At 53.0% G+C, this 14,889-nt stretch overlaps 6 protein-coding genes across 6 annotated transcripts; 3 read left to right on the top strand and 3 right to left on the bottom strand.

Annotated features, from left to right (window-relative positions):
• Window positions 1-28: 28 nt before the first annotated feature.
• On the top strand, window positions 29-1,552 carry OGAPODRAFT_9277 (uncharacterized protein; the record flags this gene model as incomplete). Its single annotated transcript, XM_018357217.1, has 1 exon — window positions 29-1,552. The coding sequence occupies one exon, from the start codon at window positions 29-31 to the stop codon at window positions 1,550-1,552; it is 1,524 nt and encodes a 507-aa protein (XP_018209974.1).
• A 1,343-nt stretch (window positions 1,553-2,895) lies between these two features.
• OGAPODRAFT_77240 (uncharacterized protein) lies at window positions 2,896-4,368 on the top strand (the record flags this gene model as incomplete). The annotated part of the gene is made up of 1 exon (XM_018356302.1): window positions 2,896-4,368. The coding sequence occupies one exon, from the start codon at window positions 2,896-2,898 to the stop codon at window positions 4,321-4,323; it is 1,428 nt and encodes a 475-aa protein (XP_018209975.1). The 3' UTR covers window positions 4,324-4,368.
• Window positions 4,369-4,388: 20 nt separating this feature from the next.
• On the bottom strand, window positions 4,389-5,485 carry OGAPODRAFT_83045 (ubiquitin-conjugating enzyme that negatively regulates gluconeogenesis; the record flags this gene model as incomplete). Its single annotated transcript, XM_018356674.1, has 3 exons — window positions 5,004-5,485; window positions 4,931-4,969; window positions 4,389-4,896 (listed from the first exon to the last, which is right to left on the bottom strand). The coding sequence occupies exons 1-3, from the start codon at window positions 5,006-5,008 to the stop codon at window positions 4,389-4,391; spliced, it is 552 nt and encodes a 183-aa protein (XP_018209976.1). The 5' UTR covers window positions 5,009-5,485.
• Window positions 5,486-5,535: 50 nt separating this feature from the next.
• On the top strand, window positions 5,536-5,781 carry OGAPODRAFT_94861 (uncharacterized protein; the record flags this gene model as incomplete). Its single annotated transcript, XM_018357636.1, has 2 exons — window positions 5,536-5,741; window positions 5,766-5,781. The coding sequence occupies 2 exons, from the start codon at window positions 5,536-5,538 to the stop codon at window positions 5,779-5,781; spliced, it is 222 nt and encodes a 73-aa protein (XP_018209977.1).
• OGAPODRAFT_101503 (uncharacterized protein) lies at window positions 5,538-7,945 on the bottom strand. The gene has a single exon (XM_018353050.1). It carries the CDS (start codon window positions 7,888-7,890, stop codon window positions 5,815-5,817), a length of 2,076 nt encoding a protein of 691 aa, XP_018209978.1. The 5' UTR covers window positions 7,891-7,945; the 3' UTR covers window positions 5,538-5,814.
• A 142-nt stretch (window positions 7,946-8,087) lies between these two features.
• On the bottom strand, window positions 8,088-14,243 carry OGAPODRAFT_101505 (uncharacterized protein; the record flags this gene model as incomplete). The annotated part of the gene is made up of 2 exons (XM_018353051.1): window positions 8,088-12,492; window positions 12,622-14,243. The coding sequence occupies 2 exons, from the start codon at window positions 14,241-14,243 to the stop codon at window positions 9,765-9,767; spliced, it is 4,350 nt and encodes a 1,449-aa protein (XP_018209979.1). The 3' UTR covers window positions 8,088-9,764.
• Between the last annotated feature and the right edge of the window lie 646 nt (window positions 14,244-14,889).

A 14,889-nucleotide genomic window follows, 5' to 3' on the forward strand; every position in this document is an offset into this window, starting at 1 on the left:
CTCGTTGATGACACAACAAATCCCTCCAATGCTATTGGCTCGTCATGGGGATCACCATTACGCAAACATCAAGTACGGTTATGCGCTCCTGTTTATGTCTGTACTGTACGTGGCGTTCCGATACGCAGCGCTAAGTTATTACCACAGGTGCTGGAGTCGGTCGGGCAGGTCGACCAGCAAGCAAGGCCTCGTCAACGTGCCACTAGCATACACGGTTTCCATCTTTGGCGTGGTAATGCTGATTGTGGAGTTTTTCAATTTGCATATTGAGGAGTTCACCATACACTTGAAGCGTTTTGGACGACTTGCATATGCCCTTACACCGCTCGATCTGTTTCTTGCCCTCCGTCCAAGTCCGTTTAGCCTCGACAACTATCTAGACACTTTGCGGTTGCATAAGTGGGTGTCGCGGGTTATTCTAGTGTTTGGAATATTGCATAGCGTGGGGTTCCTGCTGCGCTGGCTTGTTCTGGGCACTTTCTCGAAAACGTGGCGACTGCTTAACTTTTATGGGTTTGTCATGTTTGTGCTGTTTGATGTGCTGCTTGGAGTGAACTGGCGGCGTGTCCGGTCGATCAACTACAGTTACTTCATTGCTTTTCATAACTTGGTGATGTACACATACTTGATTCTGACGCAGCTGCACGCTCGTCCCGGAGTGACATTATTGTTTGTCCTGAACATTGCATTGGTTTCGTACCAGTACGTTAACAGACTTCTCACGACCAAAAGTCTCACTATTGACAAAATATCAGAAAATAGTGGCTCTGCATTGCAAATTGTAAAGCTGCCGCGTGCGTTGCTTCCGGCACAGTTTCTTCCGGGATGCCATCTCAGGCTATCACCGTACTCACTCTATAACCCATGTTTCTGGCTGCTTCCGTCGCACCCCTACACTGTGGCATCAATCCAGGAAGAGCGCTCTCAGTACGTGTCTTTGGTTGTGAAGAAAAACCGCTTTGCATTGGAGTCCTTCAGGTCGTACTCAGTGCAGCCGTTCTTCAAATCTTCCCTTTCACTCAATTTCTTCCAGACTGCGGAAAGCGTCACCATCGTATGTGGAGGCTCTGGAATCTCGCTGGGGTTGCCTCTTTTCAACTACTTCAAACGCAAAATACAGCACGAAAAAAAAGATATCAAGCTGCTGTGCATTTGGATTACGCCAAGCGTGAAGGATTTATTTATTCTTGAGGAACTGGAGGCAGAGGGATTGGAAGTTTACGTGACGGGTTCTGGCCACGAGGAGGAAGCGGTAGAAAATTTCGAGGGTCCGGAGACGTTTGAGCTGCAGTCGCTGGACGACGACTTCCAAGCATACGAGGAGTCGAGTCAGGTGACACGCAGTCCAGATTTTACCGATGAATTTGCCACTGTGGTGAAACATGGACGCCGACCACGTCTTGATCATGTGCTGGCCAAAAATGTGAACCGCACTATTGATTACGCAAATAAATGGATTGTCTCGTGCGGCCCCACTCAGCTCAATAAGGATTGTCAACACTTAGCGGAGAAGCTCAAGTGCCAGTTTTTTGGCGAAGAATACGCCATGTGATCAACGCCTTTGTGCAGCTGAGGCAGTCAATAACAACTGAGACCTACATGCGCATTTGATCGATAGTCATCGTCTTTACACTGGAACAGAAGTTCAAGGCAAAGAAAGTGCTGCACCAGTGATTATGTGTTGAGAGCGGGATTTAAAACAATAGACATTTTAGTTTTCGTATTACCTGTAACCTCCCCAGTGGATGCCAAATAAGTGTATTTGCAGGATGGTAGCTTTAAAATTATATGACGAAATAGCCAACGTAAGTGGTTGTACGTGTCAGATGCTCTATTGTGACCAAACTAAGATGGAAGAACCTTTTACAGGAGTTTACGCTCTGTGACACAACGGATTGTCAATATTCTGCCATGGAAGTTTTTTTCCAATTCGGATTTTATGCACGAACGATGATATCAATTATACACCGAGGGCTTCTTTTGCAGCGTGCATGAATTTCATGCTGGGAGGATAAATTTCATCGCACCATATTGGGTAAAGGGTTCCGATGCTGTAGATGCTCCACGGCCAATATTCAGGGGAGAAGACACACACCATGTCCATGCACCCAGCGTCTGCCCAATTAGCCAGGCTCTTTTACCGATACTCGCTCTCGGAGTGGCCACCAGGACAAATATAGTCTCCGCTCTCATGCCGCATGGAAGCCTGCTGCCTCAAAGCCCCACGATTTGCAGAATTACTGGTTATGGAGTTATCGATACACGTAATCATGGGTGAAGAGTTTCAAAAATTTCTAGCAAAATACGGATGGCCTGATGTCACCAATGGCGAGGCGTGGAAGCTGACGACATCCTGTGATGCTTGAGAAGAAGTTCTATGTTGCCCGAGTGAAGGCGGCGACAAAAAGGCATGGTGTTAACTCAAGGCTAAACGTCGCTCGTAGCTTGGAACAGCAACGAGTATTACAATATATACCACTTTGTGCAGCCAAGCAACGTGCATCTAAGGACTGCCAATAAACCGATGTTCCGGCCCAAAAGTACCGTGAAATTGCCGAGGATTTGACAGGTTTTAGGGTAATTAGTGGATTAGGCTGCGCCACCTGTCGTGGCGTGCACAGTCACTAATAGTGTGATGTAATAGCCGACAGCTGTGAATTTTTAGTATGCCTGGAAACATGCCCGCATAACCCGATTATCTCTCTCTATTGGACGTATTCGAACATAATTGAGCCTGGCACAAGAAATTCCGCGCTTCTCAAAAAGTGTCTGCATAATGTCTGCATACATGTGCAGATGCGAGGGGTTCTAAATTACGTTTACGTCGTGTAGTAAACGTCATGTCAAGATTAATCTTATAAAAGGCCACAGTCTCCTCTTCATTTCCCATCTAAAATGTATTCATCGGAACAGAGCAAATGGGTGGCATTCCAATTCAAAGACCCCTTCGCAGCAGACAAGTTTCTTGTCTGCCATGTTGGGAGGGGAGTCTGTTGCCGTCCCAACTGCGACCTTGGGTTTTCTAGCTTCAACAAATCGGATATAGTCTTTGTCGACACATTGGATCAAGCCACTGCCAACGGCTACCATCCTTGCAAGCACTGTTTCCCAGATAGACAGCCCAACCCAGAAGACCTGCACGATACGTTTGTTTCTATCGATCTTGACCTCCTGGTCAAGACTGTTGAGCACGTCAACGAGTCCATTGGCTTTATCAAGCCCTTGATGGATGAGGAAAATGATAAGAACAGTTCATTGAAAGAGTCGTTATGGAAGAGCAATAATACGTCGTTGAAAAAGCGCCTCTCGGGCGGACCCGTTGACGACAGCGACGAGGTCCCACTTACCCGTAACAAATTTGATCATCTCAAGCTCATAGACCTGGCTTGTCGCCACATTGCGCTTGCCGCGCTATCCACCAGCCACAGCGCTTCCATGGTGAGCGAGTCGCTTTCCAAAAGTCCCTCACCTCCAGACTCCCGGCGGGCCAGCCAGGCTGGCCAGGGCCGCAAAAAAAGACGCAGGGGCGGAGTGCTGGGATTCAAGGAACTGGCGTCCAAGTCGAACTTGAGCCCATGGCATTTCCACCGTGTGTTCAAGTCCGTCACAGGACAGACGCCTAAGGCCTACGGAGACAAATGTTGGGAATTCATCAATAAACAGGAGCGCAAACACCCGGTTGTTCACAGGAGAAGGGAATCCATAGTAATCGACACGCGAATTGCCAATCCAACGCTTTCTGGCGACGACGACGACAAGTCTGCCAGAGGCAGCACGCCCGAGGCTGACAGGGAGCCAGTGCAGCACGCGCCAAATGCCGAGCCTGCCGAACCAATGGGGCTCATGGAGACTGTCGAGCCTGCTCCCCCGCTCGCACCGTTGGCTCCCACCGCCTCAACTACTGCCCCTGCAGTTGAGCCCGAGCAGCTGTTCAAGCCAGATTTGTCCCTGAGCGCTCCTGCAGATCTAAACTCGCCGCTCGAGGCCACCACGCCACTGTTTTACGACCCAGGCCAAATCACCGTGCCGCCTTCGGCCACCGTGTCGCCGATTATGCCTTCCACAGCCGACTCGTCAGCCACGTCGTTCCAGTGGTTTGACGAGATTGAGGATTTGTTTCCGCCAAAGGCCGCAGATCTCAACTTTGAGCTCGAGTCGTACCAATACACGCCTTCTATGGCCTACATCACCAACCAGCAGGCACAGCTGCAGAAACAGCGGCAGTTGGAGGAGACCGAACTCGCGGATGACTGGCTGTCCGGGTTTAAGGACGATCATCAGGACTTTCTCGTTAGAGACGAATTAACGAACTACATTGGATAAATTTGGGAATCGCTTACGTATGAGGCTATATTATAAATGATAATCGTATGAGATAATTTGATGACTCAGAGGTCGATTTCGCCCACCATCTCGTCTACGCTGCTGAGGTCAGCGTCGCTCGAGTCCGATTCGTCCTCCTCCTGGGCCGCGCCGCCGTTGCGGATTGTGGCTGGGTCCGCGTAATTTTTGACGTACATTTTAACCTTCTCCACATACAAATTCTTATCTCTCATGTAGAGCGAGCTTGCGTCCCCGTTGAGCGGGTCTGCGGCATTCGGATAGTTGAGAAGCTGCGGCAGAAACGTCTCAAAGATGTTGAAAATGTCAAACATGGGCGACCACGTCTGGTTGATCACATCCAGACACACAGACCCGCTGGACTCGTCTATGTTAGGGTGGAAGATCTTGTTCTGGAACCCGATCGACGGAGACTTGTATGGGTATTGGTCCGGCAGCTCCACATGGATCCGCCACAGCCCGCCCTCGTATGGCGAGTCCTTGGGGCCTTCGAAATTCACATAGAACTCCTGCATGTTGTCGTCCACCAGACTCACCTCGTAGTCGCTCATCAGTCTGCTGGTTAGTACGCCATGCTTCGCACACTTACAGTTTCATCACATCGCTCTCAATGCGCCGTTTAGGAGAACTAGTCGTTAGTATTCTGGAAGTACCGGACTTACCTCATAGTTGCTAGATAAGAAAAGGGGCAAACTTTTTTTACAGCACAAAAATCATTATTTTATTTCACCCTATAGTACACGCTGCTGCCAAAAGAGCCCTGTTCCTCAGTGTCGTCCATTCCAGCATTCAAATCCTCATTCTCCTTCACCTCGTAGATCACCTTGTTGTACTTCTCACAGTACTCGTTGAAGATGGCGTTGTTTTGTTCGCGTAGCGATGTGTCGGAAGGGTTCAGAAACTCTTTCTCAAGCCGCGTGATGATCGTGTCCAACTCTACTAGCTCGTCGTCCACGGGATCCCGCGTCTCCATATCGCTATCGGCCTGTTCCAGACGGCTCTTCCACTCTTCCAAGTACGCCAGGCTATCCTTGCCCATCACGTCGCCGATGGTGACCTGCCCCACGTCAGCCGTCTGCCCACCAAGAACTTTTAGTAGGAGCTCATTTTGCACCACGTATTTGGCCGCAAGGTCGGCCTTGAGCGTGATACTAGACATGAAAATAAATAAAGTAAAAAATAATTATTTTTTTCATGCTTCCTATAGACCTCATTTCCCTGCCGTACCAAATAGTGCTCGTCGACAACAGACAGTTGGACGGCATTCTAATGGCAATTGATGACCAGCGCAACTTGCTGCTTTCCGATGTATACGAGCATTCAGGCTCGCAAACAAGACATTTGGGTCTTGTGTCGGTGCCCAAGAACACCATCAAGTCTGTGCTGGTGGACAAAAACGAGTACGCAAAGGCTCAACGCTATAGGGAGCGCCAGTCATGAATAAGAATACTTTAATCTAGCCAATACTAGCGATCACTCCTCGCTGCTCTCGCCATCGACGCTCGGTGCCACACTGGCCCCACGCAGAGTCACGTCTTCGTCATAGCCGCTCTTATTCAGCGTCCAGCTCAAATAGTCCGCATCGTTACTCTCCTGCAAAGTGCCTAAGTCACCAGGAGTCATGATACCGTTCACATACCGGTCGCGCGGCGAGCCAGGAACGCTCAACGGACGCGAGATCTTGATTCCGGCGCTGTCAAACGGATTCGAAGAGTGCTTGAACTCCTCAGGATACGCTCTTCTGAGCGCCAACGCACGAGCCTTGACGTACTCCAAGCCCATTCGTTTCCAGTCCAGCAGGTCGCTCAGACGTTCAACACGGTTTCTTTGGTTGATCCGCTGTCTTCTGGATTTTTGCGTGAAGTCAAACATCTGCTGACACAGCTGGTTGATGCTCTCGTCCACACCTTTCATCCGACGGTCGACAACGTATATCCCATAGTCCTCCGAGTTCTCGATTAGGTCCTCCATATAGCACCCGAATCCAGAAAGATTCGTCGTGATGGACGGGATCCCCATCACGGTGCACTCGGCCGGGGTGTACCCCCAGGGCTCATAGTAGGATGGGAAGACGCCCAGATGACAGCCTCTGACGAACTCGTCATAGTCCAAAGGAAGAACAGGGTTGCTGGAGTTGAGGAATTCAGGGTGGAAGATGATTTTCACGCGATCCTCGCTGGTGTTGAACAGATGGCACTGGCGGATTTGGTTGAGGATCGGGTCGTTTGCGTCATCCACCATGTTGTGGGTCACAATTGGAGGCAGCGAGTCTCTTTTCAGCGCAAACATGCGTCTCTTCAAGTTGACTCTGTCTGCCGGCTTGAGCAGATCGTCCAACGAGGGCAGCTCGATCTGCGTCGAGTTCTGCATGTTAATCGGCTGCTGGCAGAACTCGAAGAGCCGCTTGCCCATAAGGGTTTGGACGTCCTTGATGGTGGACTCCAGCTGCTTGATCACCGCCTGGCCACGCAGCGTGTCCACGGTGTACGACTTGGTGGCTGCGGGCATGATGATGAAGGCGACCACGTTCATCTCGGAATTGATCGACTTGAGCCGGTGGTTGAGTCTGGCCAGTGCCTCGATGAAGAAGTCCACCCCTTTGTTTCTATACTCGTATCTTCCTGCAATGAAAAAATAGAGAGTGTTCTCCAGCTTGAAGCTGAGCTGTCCGTAGAAGTGGCCGCGGACGAACTCGTTGATCTTCTCCTTTTTCTCTGCATGGAGGTTTTGGAACTCGTGCACCGCCTGGAATTTCACCACGTTCAGCCCGTTGGGCAGCACGCCATCAGGCTTCCGTTTCAATAGATGTTCACTTTCGTATGCAGTAATGTGGGACACCGTGGTGAAGACGTCTGCCGAGTGTGCTGCAGCACGCTCAATGCAGTACCGGTGATATATGCCTCTTTTTCCCGCCTCGTAGTCCACGTCGAACTTATCGAGATTGTTGTAGAAGTCAACGCTGCCCGCACAAAGATATCTCCCCAGCAAGGTAGCGTGGGTGGTGAAGATGGTGCAGCAGTCAATCTTGCGCTGACGGCACAGAGGGATCCCAACACCAGCCAGCCACTCGTGCGCGTGCAGGATAATTGCACGCTCCGTCTCGTGACAGCACAGCTCGCCGATGAACCACGCAGTCAGGTAACCGAGCATGATTGCATCGTTTGTTTCGACGTCGCTTTCGGGCGACGGGATGCCTGCAAGGCTCCATAGATCTGCCTTCCACTCGTTCAAGTATGGGACGGCCGACCCGATGTCGAAAAGAATCACCCGGGGGGCTCCCTCAATCAGCCAACGGCCGTACAGGTAGCGGATTCCTCTCGACTCCATCGAGTCCAGCGTCGCCTTGAGGGCCGCGTTATGCACCGGCAGCTCCTCCACCTCCACGGAAGCACTGCGATGGTTCAGAGGACCAATCAAAGTGTACCGTTCGCGGTATTCGGCCACAGTGACTGGTGCTTTCGACTTGAGCACAGAGTAGATACCCCCCACCCTGTTGGCGACTTCTGTCGCCACTTCAAACAATAGATGCTTCTCAACCTTCCGTGACATATGCAACTACTCTAACCAATAGTAATACACAAGAATTTCCAGGGTTTCAGTGTATCTTTCCACTGTCCAATGTAATTATTGAAGCAATAATTTATCGATACCTCCTTATGTTTTACCCTCTCTCCCCCCACATTGTTGGGGCACAGGACAATGGGAAACAAAACCAAAACAAGAGAAAAAAAAAAGATTTATTTATTCAGCCATCTTATCAACGGAACACATGTCGGGCGGCCGTGTGCGCAGTGCAATGGATCCCTACAAAGCGCCAAGTCGGCTACTAACCTGCGCTGAGAATCCTTATCGAGCGTTTTCCCAAACCGAATTGCCTCCCGACAAGCCTGAGAACGGATGGCCTCGTGGTACATTTCCGGCATCTCGGTAGTAGCAACCCACCAGTCGACGCTCCAGGCGCAGCCGCGCTTGCGTTTCGACGCCAGATCGTCCAAAAATTGCAACACGCCGGTCTGCAAAAAAGCAGCGTTCTTATCAGCCACCAGAGCCAAAACCTCATGTATCACCACCACTTCGTTCTCCACGCGGCATTTGATGCCCCACCGACTCAATTCGGCACCAAAGCGCGCAAACTGCTCTATCTCGCCTACACCGACGGGTATTTCAATGTGCACCGCCACAGTGTGCGTGCTGGCCGCCCATCGCCTGTACAGGGCTTCAACACGCACTCTTTCGTCGCACGCATGCTGGTCCAATGCCACCAGCATTCCGTCGATGCGCACAAGAATGAACTTGCTCTCCACCTGGGCAACCACGTGACTGCGCCCAATGGTGGGCCCGTCAAGCACCACGTGACTGGCTGGACTGAAAAAACGCGAAAATCCCAGCGAGGGACGCGCTTTTCGTTGCAAACGCACATCTCTTTCTCTGTCAATCCACCGGCGCACCACCTCCTCCAACACAGCCTTGATTTTGTCGAACAGCACGGGACTGAACACCTTTTTGCTTGGGCTCTGCATCAGATCTGACTCCTCGAGTGGTGTACGGATGTCAAACACATAGAGTCCCGAGCGTGCCCCAAGTTGGAGAGCGATTGTCCTCTGTAGGCTTCTGTTTTCCAGCAGGCGGCCGTTGAGCAACAGCAACTGGCATTTTTTGGCCACGTCAGGCCCCAGCACGCCGGTGACGTATACATCCTCAAAGCTCGCATTGATAGGCTCCACAGCACCCCTGAGGCCATACAGCTGCTCCAACAAGCCTACAATTCCTGCCACGCCGCCCTGGTTGGTAACACTAAACATGCGCACCCCATCGCGCTCCAAAGTCACAGTAACCCCTGGCCGTGCCACGAGCACAGAGAACAACATTCTGCTCAGCTTCGAAGTCATCTCGCGCCATTCGGAAGCCAACTGCCGTTTGCGCACCGGTAGCCGACCAAACACATCGAACACATGCACCAGGGTCCCGCTGGCCCCGTAGAAAGCGCACTGACGGGGAGTTTCGCGCGCAGACGTGCCAACATAGTGCATTTTCCACGCACACCCTTCTCTACCACTGACAATCTCTGTTCGCGTACAAAGTCCCATGATGGCGTGAAGCGACTCGCCACGGAACCCGAACTTTGATTCCTTGAGGCTCTTTGATGTCCAATGGCGGCGTCCCATGGCTGCGAAGTCGTGTGGACCGATACCTGAGCCGTTATCAACAACCTCGATGTCTAAGCAACCGTTCTCGAACGTGACGCTAATCGTGACGTGCGAGGCGCCAGAATCAATGCTGTTCTCTAGCAGCTCACGGACAGCGTCTGTTGCGTCGACCACGACGATTCCCGAGCGGATAGCGTCTGAAACAGGCCTTATCCTGCCATGGTCCATAAAAATGCGATAAAAAAAATTGCGAATATTTTATATATTATTTACAATTTAATTTACAAGCTCTGAGCCGTCCTGCGACAGTTCCTCAGGTAATTCTTCCATCAGCTGGCTCTTGGCGCGCACAGCCTCTTCCGCCTGGTGCACCATCAAGTGCATTTTATGGTACAGTTCGTCCATCGTGCCCATCAGCAGGCCGTTGGCCGTATCAGGCGAGGCACATTTGCGCACCGTCAAAATGCCAACGGCGTTCTCGATTCTTGTGACAATGTGCTCAATAAGCAGCAGCAGATCCATCTCTGCGTTTGTGATTTGATTGATGAATGTCTCTTCGGCGCTCGAGGAGATCAGGTCTGACGGCAAGATCTTCGTCTTGTTGGAGATGAGCTGCGTGGTCGAGCCGGCGCAAAAACTGCATATTTTCTCCAGGCGCAACGACAGTTTCCGCAGTTTCCACACGCTCTCGGCCGTCAGACCACCCATCAACAGCTTGCCCGCGCGGTTGTCGATCTCGCCATTCATTCTGGTGAGCAGCTTCAGCCGCTGTGCGAGATGGGCCGGGAAAATAAGCCATATTTTCTCTGGTGCCTCAAGTCCCTTCAACTTGCGGCTGCCGATCGACTCCTCGACCCATCCTATTTGGTCGACCTGGTTCATCTGGCTCTCCAAAATCTGGCCCAAGGTCTTTGACCCATACACTTGGCTAATGTCGCCCGCGCCGGACTTGACCTGCTCATGCAAGTTGCGCAGTTTTTCAAATTCGTAGTAAAAATCTGTGCTCATGGCGATCTGTCCGCCGTCAGCAACAGAGCTGACCCGCGAAGCACGATTGACCATCGGCCCGAAATAGTCCATTCTCTTGGTAACAATATCCCGCTCGCACACGGGACGGCCCCAGTGCACGCCCATTCGCACCGACAGACCACGGAAAATAATATTGCCCTCCTCGTCCTTGATCTCGCAGCCCTGGTCGGAAGCCAGTATCTCGGCAGGCCACTCGCCTGTGGTGAGCAGCTGCGACTGCACCGTGAAGCACCACAGGAGTGCGCTCGATGGCGTCGGGAACGACACCATGAACGCGTCTCCTTCGGTCTTGACCTCGTAGCCACCAATAATTCGCAGTTGCCGCCGCATGATGGCGTTGTGCACCTTGATTGCCGACCGCATCGCTACCGGATACGTGTCCCATAGCAGCGTCGAGTTCTTGATATCGGTGAACACCATCGCGAGCTCGCCCGTCGGTGGCTCGATCTCCTCGTCCAGCTTGCGCAGAAGCGAGTCCTCGGGCAATGATCCGCGCTCGTGGTACTTCTGCTTCGTTGTGAATTGCCGCAGCGACAGCACCACCGCGGTGGCCTTGTCGCTAACGCCGTACGAGATCGCAAAGTCCCGCAGCTTCTCGGCCGCAATGCCCGGGTTGCTTTTTTCCTGGCGTATAATGTCGGCAGCCAGGTCGTACGGCACTTTTTTCCAGATCTCAGACGTGGCGATCGCAATCATCTCCTCGTTCTGTGTCAGCTTGTACTTGGAGATACTCGGCACCGCGTTGATGTGCGGGATGAGCTTGAAGTATCCCACCGCACGTGACACATCGCTTACGCCGTCGAGGTAGCCGTCGGTGGTAACAAAGCCTCCCGATTCTCTGATGCGGGAGTACTCTTCGGGCGCGTACGGCTCGTGCTTGATGGTAAGAACGGAGTATTCGCCATCCGCCTTGGTCAAAATGCCCATGATATCGCCGATGTTGGCCACGTACAGCTCGTCGCCACGAATGTAAATAACCGTGGCGCAACACCCTGTGAGGCCGTCCTTCTCCATTGTAAGTTCGTCGGTGGTGGTGGTGCGGTGGGCGGCTGCCGAGCTGAACGTGGAAGACTTGTCCTTGTTGATGAGAATGCTCATTTCGGAGTTCATCGTGAGAAACGCCGCGCGCAACGCGTCCTCGATCGTCTTGCCCGAGTCCTGGCCCTCAAGCTCCTTGGCCAGATGGATCTCAAACGTTTCCTGGATGATCTTGGAGATTTTGTCGCCGCTCTCGTCGCTGCAGTTCTTGCCGTCATAGATCGTGATCAGCTTCTCGTTCGAGTTTCCCCGGAACCGCTCGATCACCACGTCTCTCGTAGTGAGACTCGACTTGTTGCCGAGTGTATCAGAGATGCCGTAGCCGTATTTTCCAAGCTGCGACACGGTCGACCGCACACGCACGTCAACACTCTGGTCAGGTACAAGGTCCGTAGTGATGGTGACATCCATCAGTCCCAGCAACTTAAGGTCTTTCAGCACAAGGAAAGAGTCCAAACTGTCCTCCATGCCCTCGCGCTTGTGCAGCGGCTTGATCTCGAGCCTTTTGTTGCCCGAGAAGTTGAGGTACTTGAGTTTCGGGTTGTAGCTCCAGTTCCAGTCGTACGGTATGTTGCCGATGTTGTACTTGAGGTTGTTGGATCCAACGTCGAGCGCTGTCATGTTGGTGATTTTCGACAGCTCTGCCGGCAGCGTATGGAATCTGTTCCCGTTCAGATGCAGCGTGTCCATCTGGGTGAAGGCCTCGAGGTCGTCGACGGGCAGGCTGGACAGATGGTTACCGCTCAGATATAGTTTTTGCAGTTTGGTAAGATTGCTGAGATGGCCAGGCGGAATATCGAACAGCTCGTTGTAGGACAAATTGAGCACCACAAGGTTCTTGAACATCGATACCGTCTGGATGACCGAGTCGGTAAACTTGTTGTCGTTAAGACTGAGCACTTTGAGTGACTTTTCGAGTCCGACGCTGTCGTAGTTGCTCATCGTCATGGTGGATATTTCTGACGTACGCCGTTTGGTGCTTGGCGCGACAATCGACGACTGGTGGTTGCGTGCACGTTGTGGTGCTGTGCGGCCCAGCGACGAAAAGCCTGTGAATGGCACAAACTGCTCGGGCGGGTCGGGGAAAAACTCCAGCAGGTTGGACGAGATGTTGAAGTACTCAAGTGACGAGAGGTTCCAAATCTCGGGCGTGAGGAAGCTGATGTTGTTGAGGTGCAAGTCGAGGTAGCGAAGTCTCGTGAGGGAGCCGATTGCGCTGGGTAGCGAGGTCAGGTTATTGCGGAACACTGACAGATGTGTCAGGTTCTTCATCTTGTAGATATCGTCGGGCAGCGAGACCAAGTGGTTGTAGTCCATTGTGAGCTTCTCAATGGCAGGCAGCATCGACACAAACGAGCACGACGTGAGCTTGTCTTTGGAGAAGTCGACAATCTTGAGTTTGGTCATCACCTGGTCGAACTTGACGAACGTGACCGGGTTGATATTGAGCTCGACCTCAAACAAGTTTGCTGCGCTGCTCTTGAACACCGAGATGTTGTTTCCCGTTGCCCGGATCACCTCGAGAGCGGGCAAGTTTTTCAGCGCGTCGATCGAGTCGAATTTGTTGAACCGGATGTCTATCTTAATCAGCGTCTTGAGCTGCCGGAAAAACGACGGCAGATCCCTGGACAGTTTGTTGGCTGCCAGTTGCAAGACCTCCAGATTCACCAGGTTGGCCACCGAGTCTGGGATCTCGGAAATGTTGTTGTACGAGAGATCGAGCCGTTTTAGGCCGGCAATCTTGGTAAGCGGCTCGGGGATGTTCTTGAGTCTGTTCGATGAGAGATTCAAGCTCTGCAGGCTCTGCAACTCTGCGAACGACGCAGGAAGCGTCGAAATGCGGTTACAGGCCAGGTTCAGCGTCGTTAGAGTCGTCATCTTCGAGATCTCAGGTGGAATCAGCTTGATATAGTTCACCTCCAGGTTCAGCTCCTGCAACCGCGGCGCGTACACGACTGGGGTCGGGAACTTAGGGTTGCCGCTGCGCGTGAAGCTCAGGTTGAGAAGGTTGCGGCAGTCGTGCATGAACTCCTTGGTGAATTCGAACGACGGGTTTTGCGACACGTCAAGACTGACGATAGGCTCTGCGTACAAAAAATTCGGAATATCCTGCAAATTCCAGTTGTTGAGATTGACATTCTGCGGGTTGATCATGCGGCGGCGTTCGTTGCTGATCAGCTCGACTCCGCGGTCCTGCACCACGAATTTGAACAGGAAGCTCAGGTCGGTGCGCTCGATATAGTCGAGGTTGTCGCGCTGCGTGTAGCCGTACAGAAACAGCATTGTGCGCTGGATCTTGAGCGGCCGTTCGTCCAGCGACAGCGTCCGGATCAGCCCGCCGCACTTGAGCACAATTATGTGGTCTTCGTCGTTCTTCAAAAACCGCTTGCGGTGCAGCGAGTCCAGAACATCCTTGCACGTGGTGTCCAAAGTGCACGGCAGCACAGAGCTCTTGTCGCCGATGAATATGCGCACCGACGACCGCGCCGAGCCCCTGAGTTCCTTCGCGTGGTACACGCGGCCGTTTTCCTCCGTGATCGTGCTCTTGCTGTCGCGTTTTTCGCCGTGCCCGTCCACATGGTTGTCACTCTTGGGGCTCGAGGTCGACAGCGATGTTATTGCCGAGGCCTTGCGCGGCGGCACCAGCGACCGGCCCGAGGACGCAGACGACGACTCGGACGACGACATAGAGCTCGTGCGCTCCTGGATGCCCGGGTAGTGCGTGAGTGGATCTGAGTTTTCACGCGTGTTCTTCACCTTCCAGCTCTCGGGCGGGCGCCAGTCGGTGCGCTCTAGCGGCGGCTGCGGGATCATGCTGACCGTCGAGCCCATGCGCGACAGCCGGGAGTTCGAGAGTCTCGTAATATCTGCCATGTGTTCGTTATCGGTGTCGAGGTCGAGATTGAACGGGCTGGCCTTTTTGTCGGAGTTGCCGAACGGCAGGGCCTGCGATATCGGGTTCTTGAGTCGCGACGAGAACGACACAGATTCGCGCGGCGACCCTCCCTTCTCGGAGTCCGTGGACGCGGTGCGCGAGCTCAGCGACTGGTCGGACCGCCGCGAGAACCGAGACGAGTGCGAGCTGCCCTGGCGCCGCGCTTTGGAATCCGAGTCGCGCCGCGAGGAGAGGAACTTGTTGAGGAAAGAGGTCCCGCGACGGCTCTTTTTGGGCTTGATCGGCGTCATCAGCGGCGGCACAGGCTTCTCGCTTCCGTCGCGCCGGCCATGGAAACCTTTGTACGACGGAGGAACGCCTATGTCGCCCTGGCTGCTGGACGGACGCCGCGAGCCCTTGTCGCTGAGCTCGTGCACAGATGAAGTGTGCGACGTGCGC

This window comes from Ogataea polymorpha (genome assembly GCF_001664045.1).
Source record: "Ogataea polymorpha strain NCYC 495 leu1.1 chromosome Unknown OGAPOscaffold_5, whole genome shotgun sequence".
NCBI classification, from domain to species: Eukaryota; Fungi; Ascomycota; class Pichiomycetes; order Pichiales; family Pichiaceae; genus Ogataea; species Ogataea polymorpha.

Bases quoted from the DNA above. Each gene is read 5' to 3' on its own strand.
- OGAPODRAFT_101503 (XM_018353050.1), bottom strand. From the start codon at position 7,890: ATGTCACGGAAGGTTGAGAAGCATCTATTGTTTGAAGTGGCGACAGAA.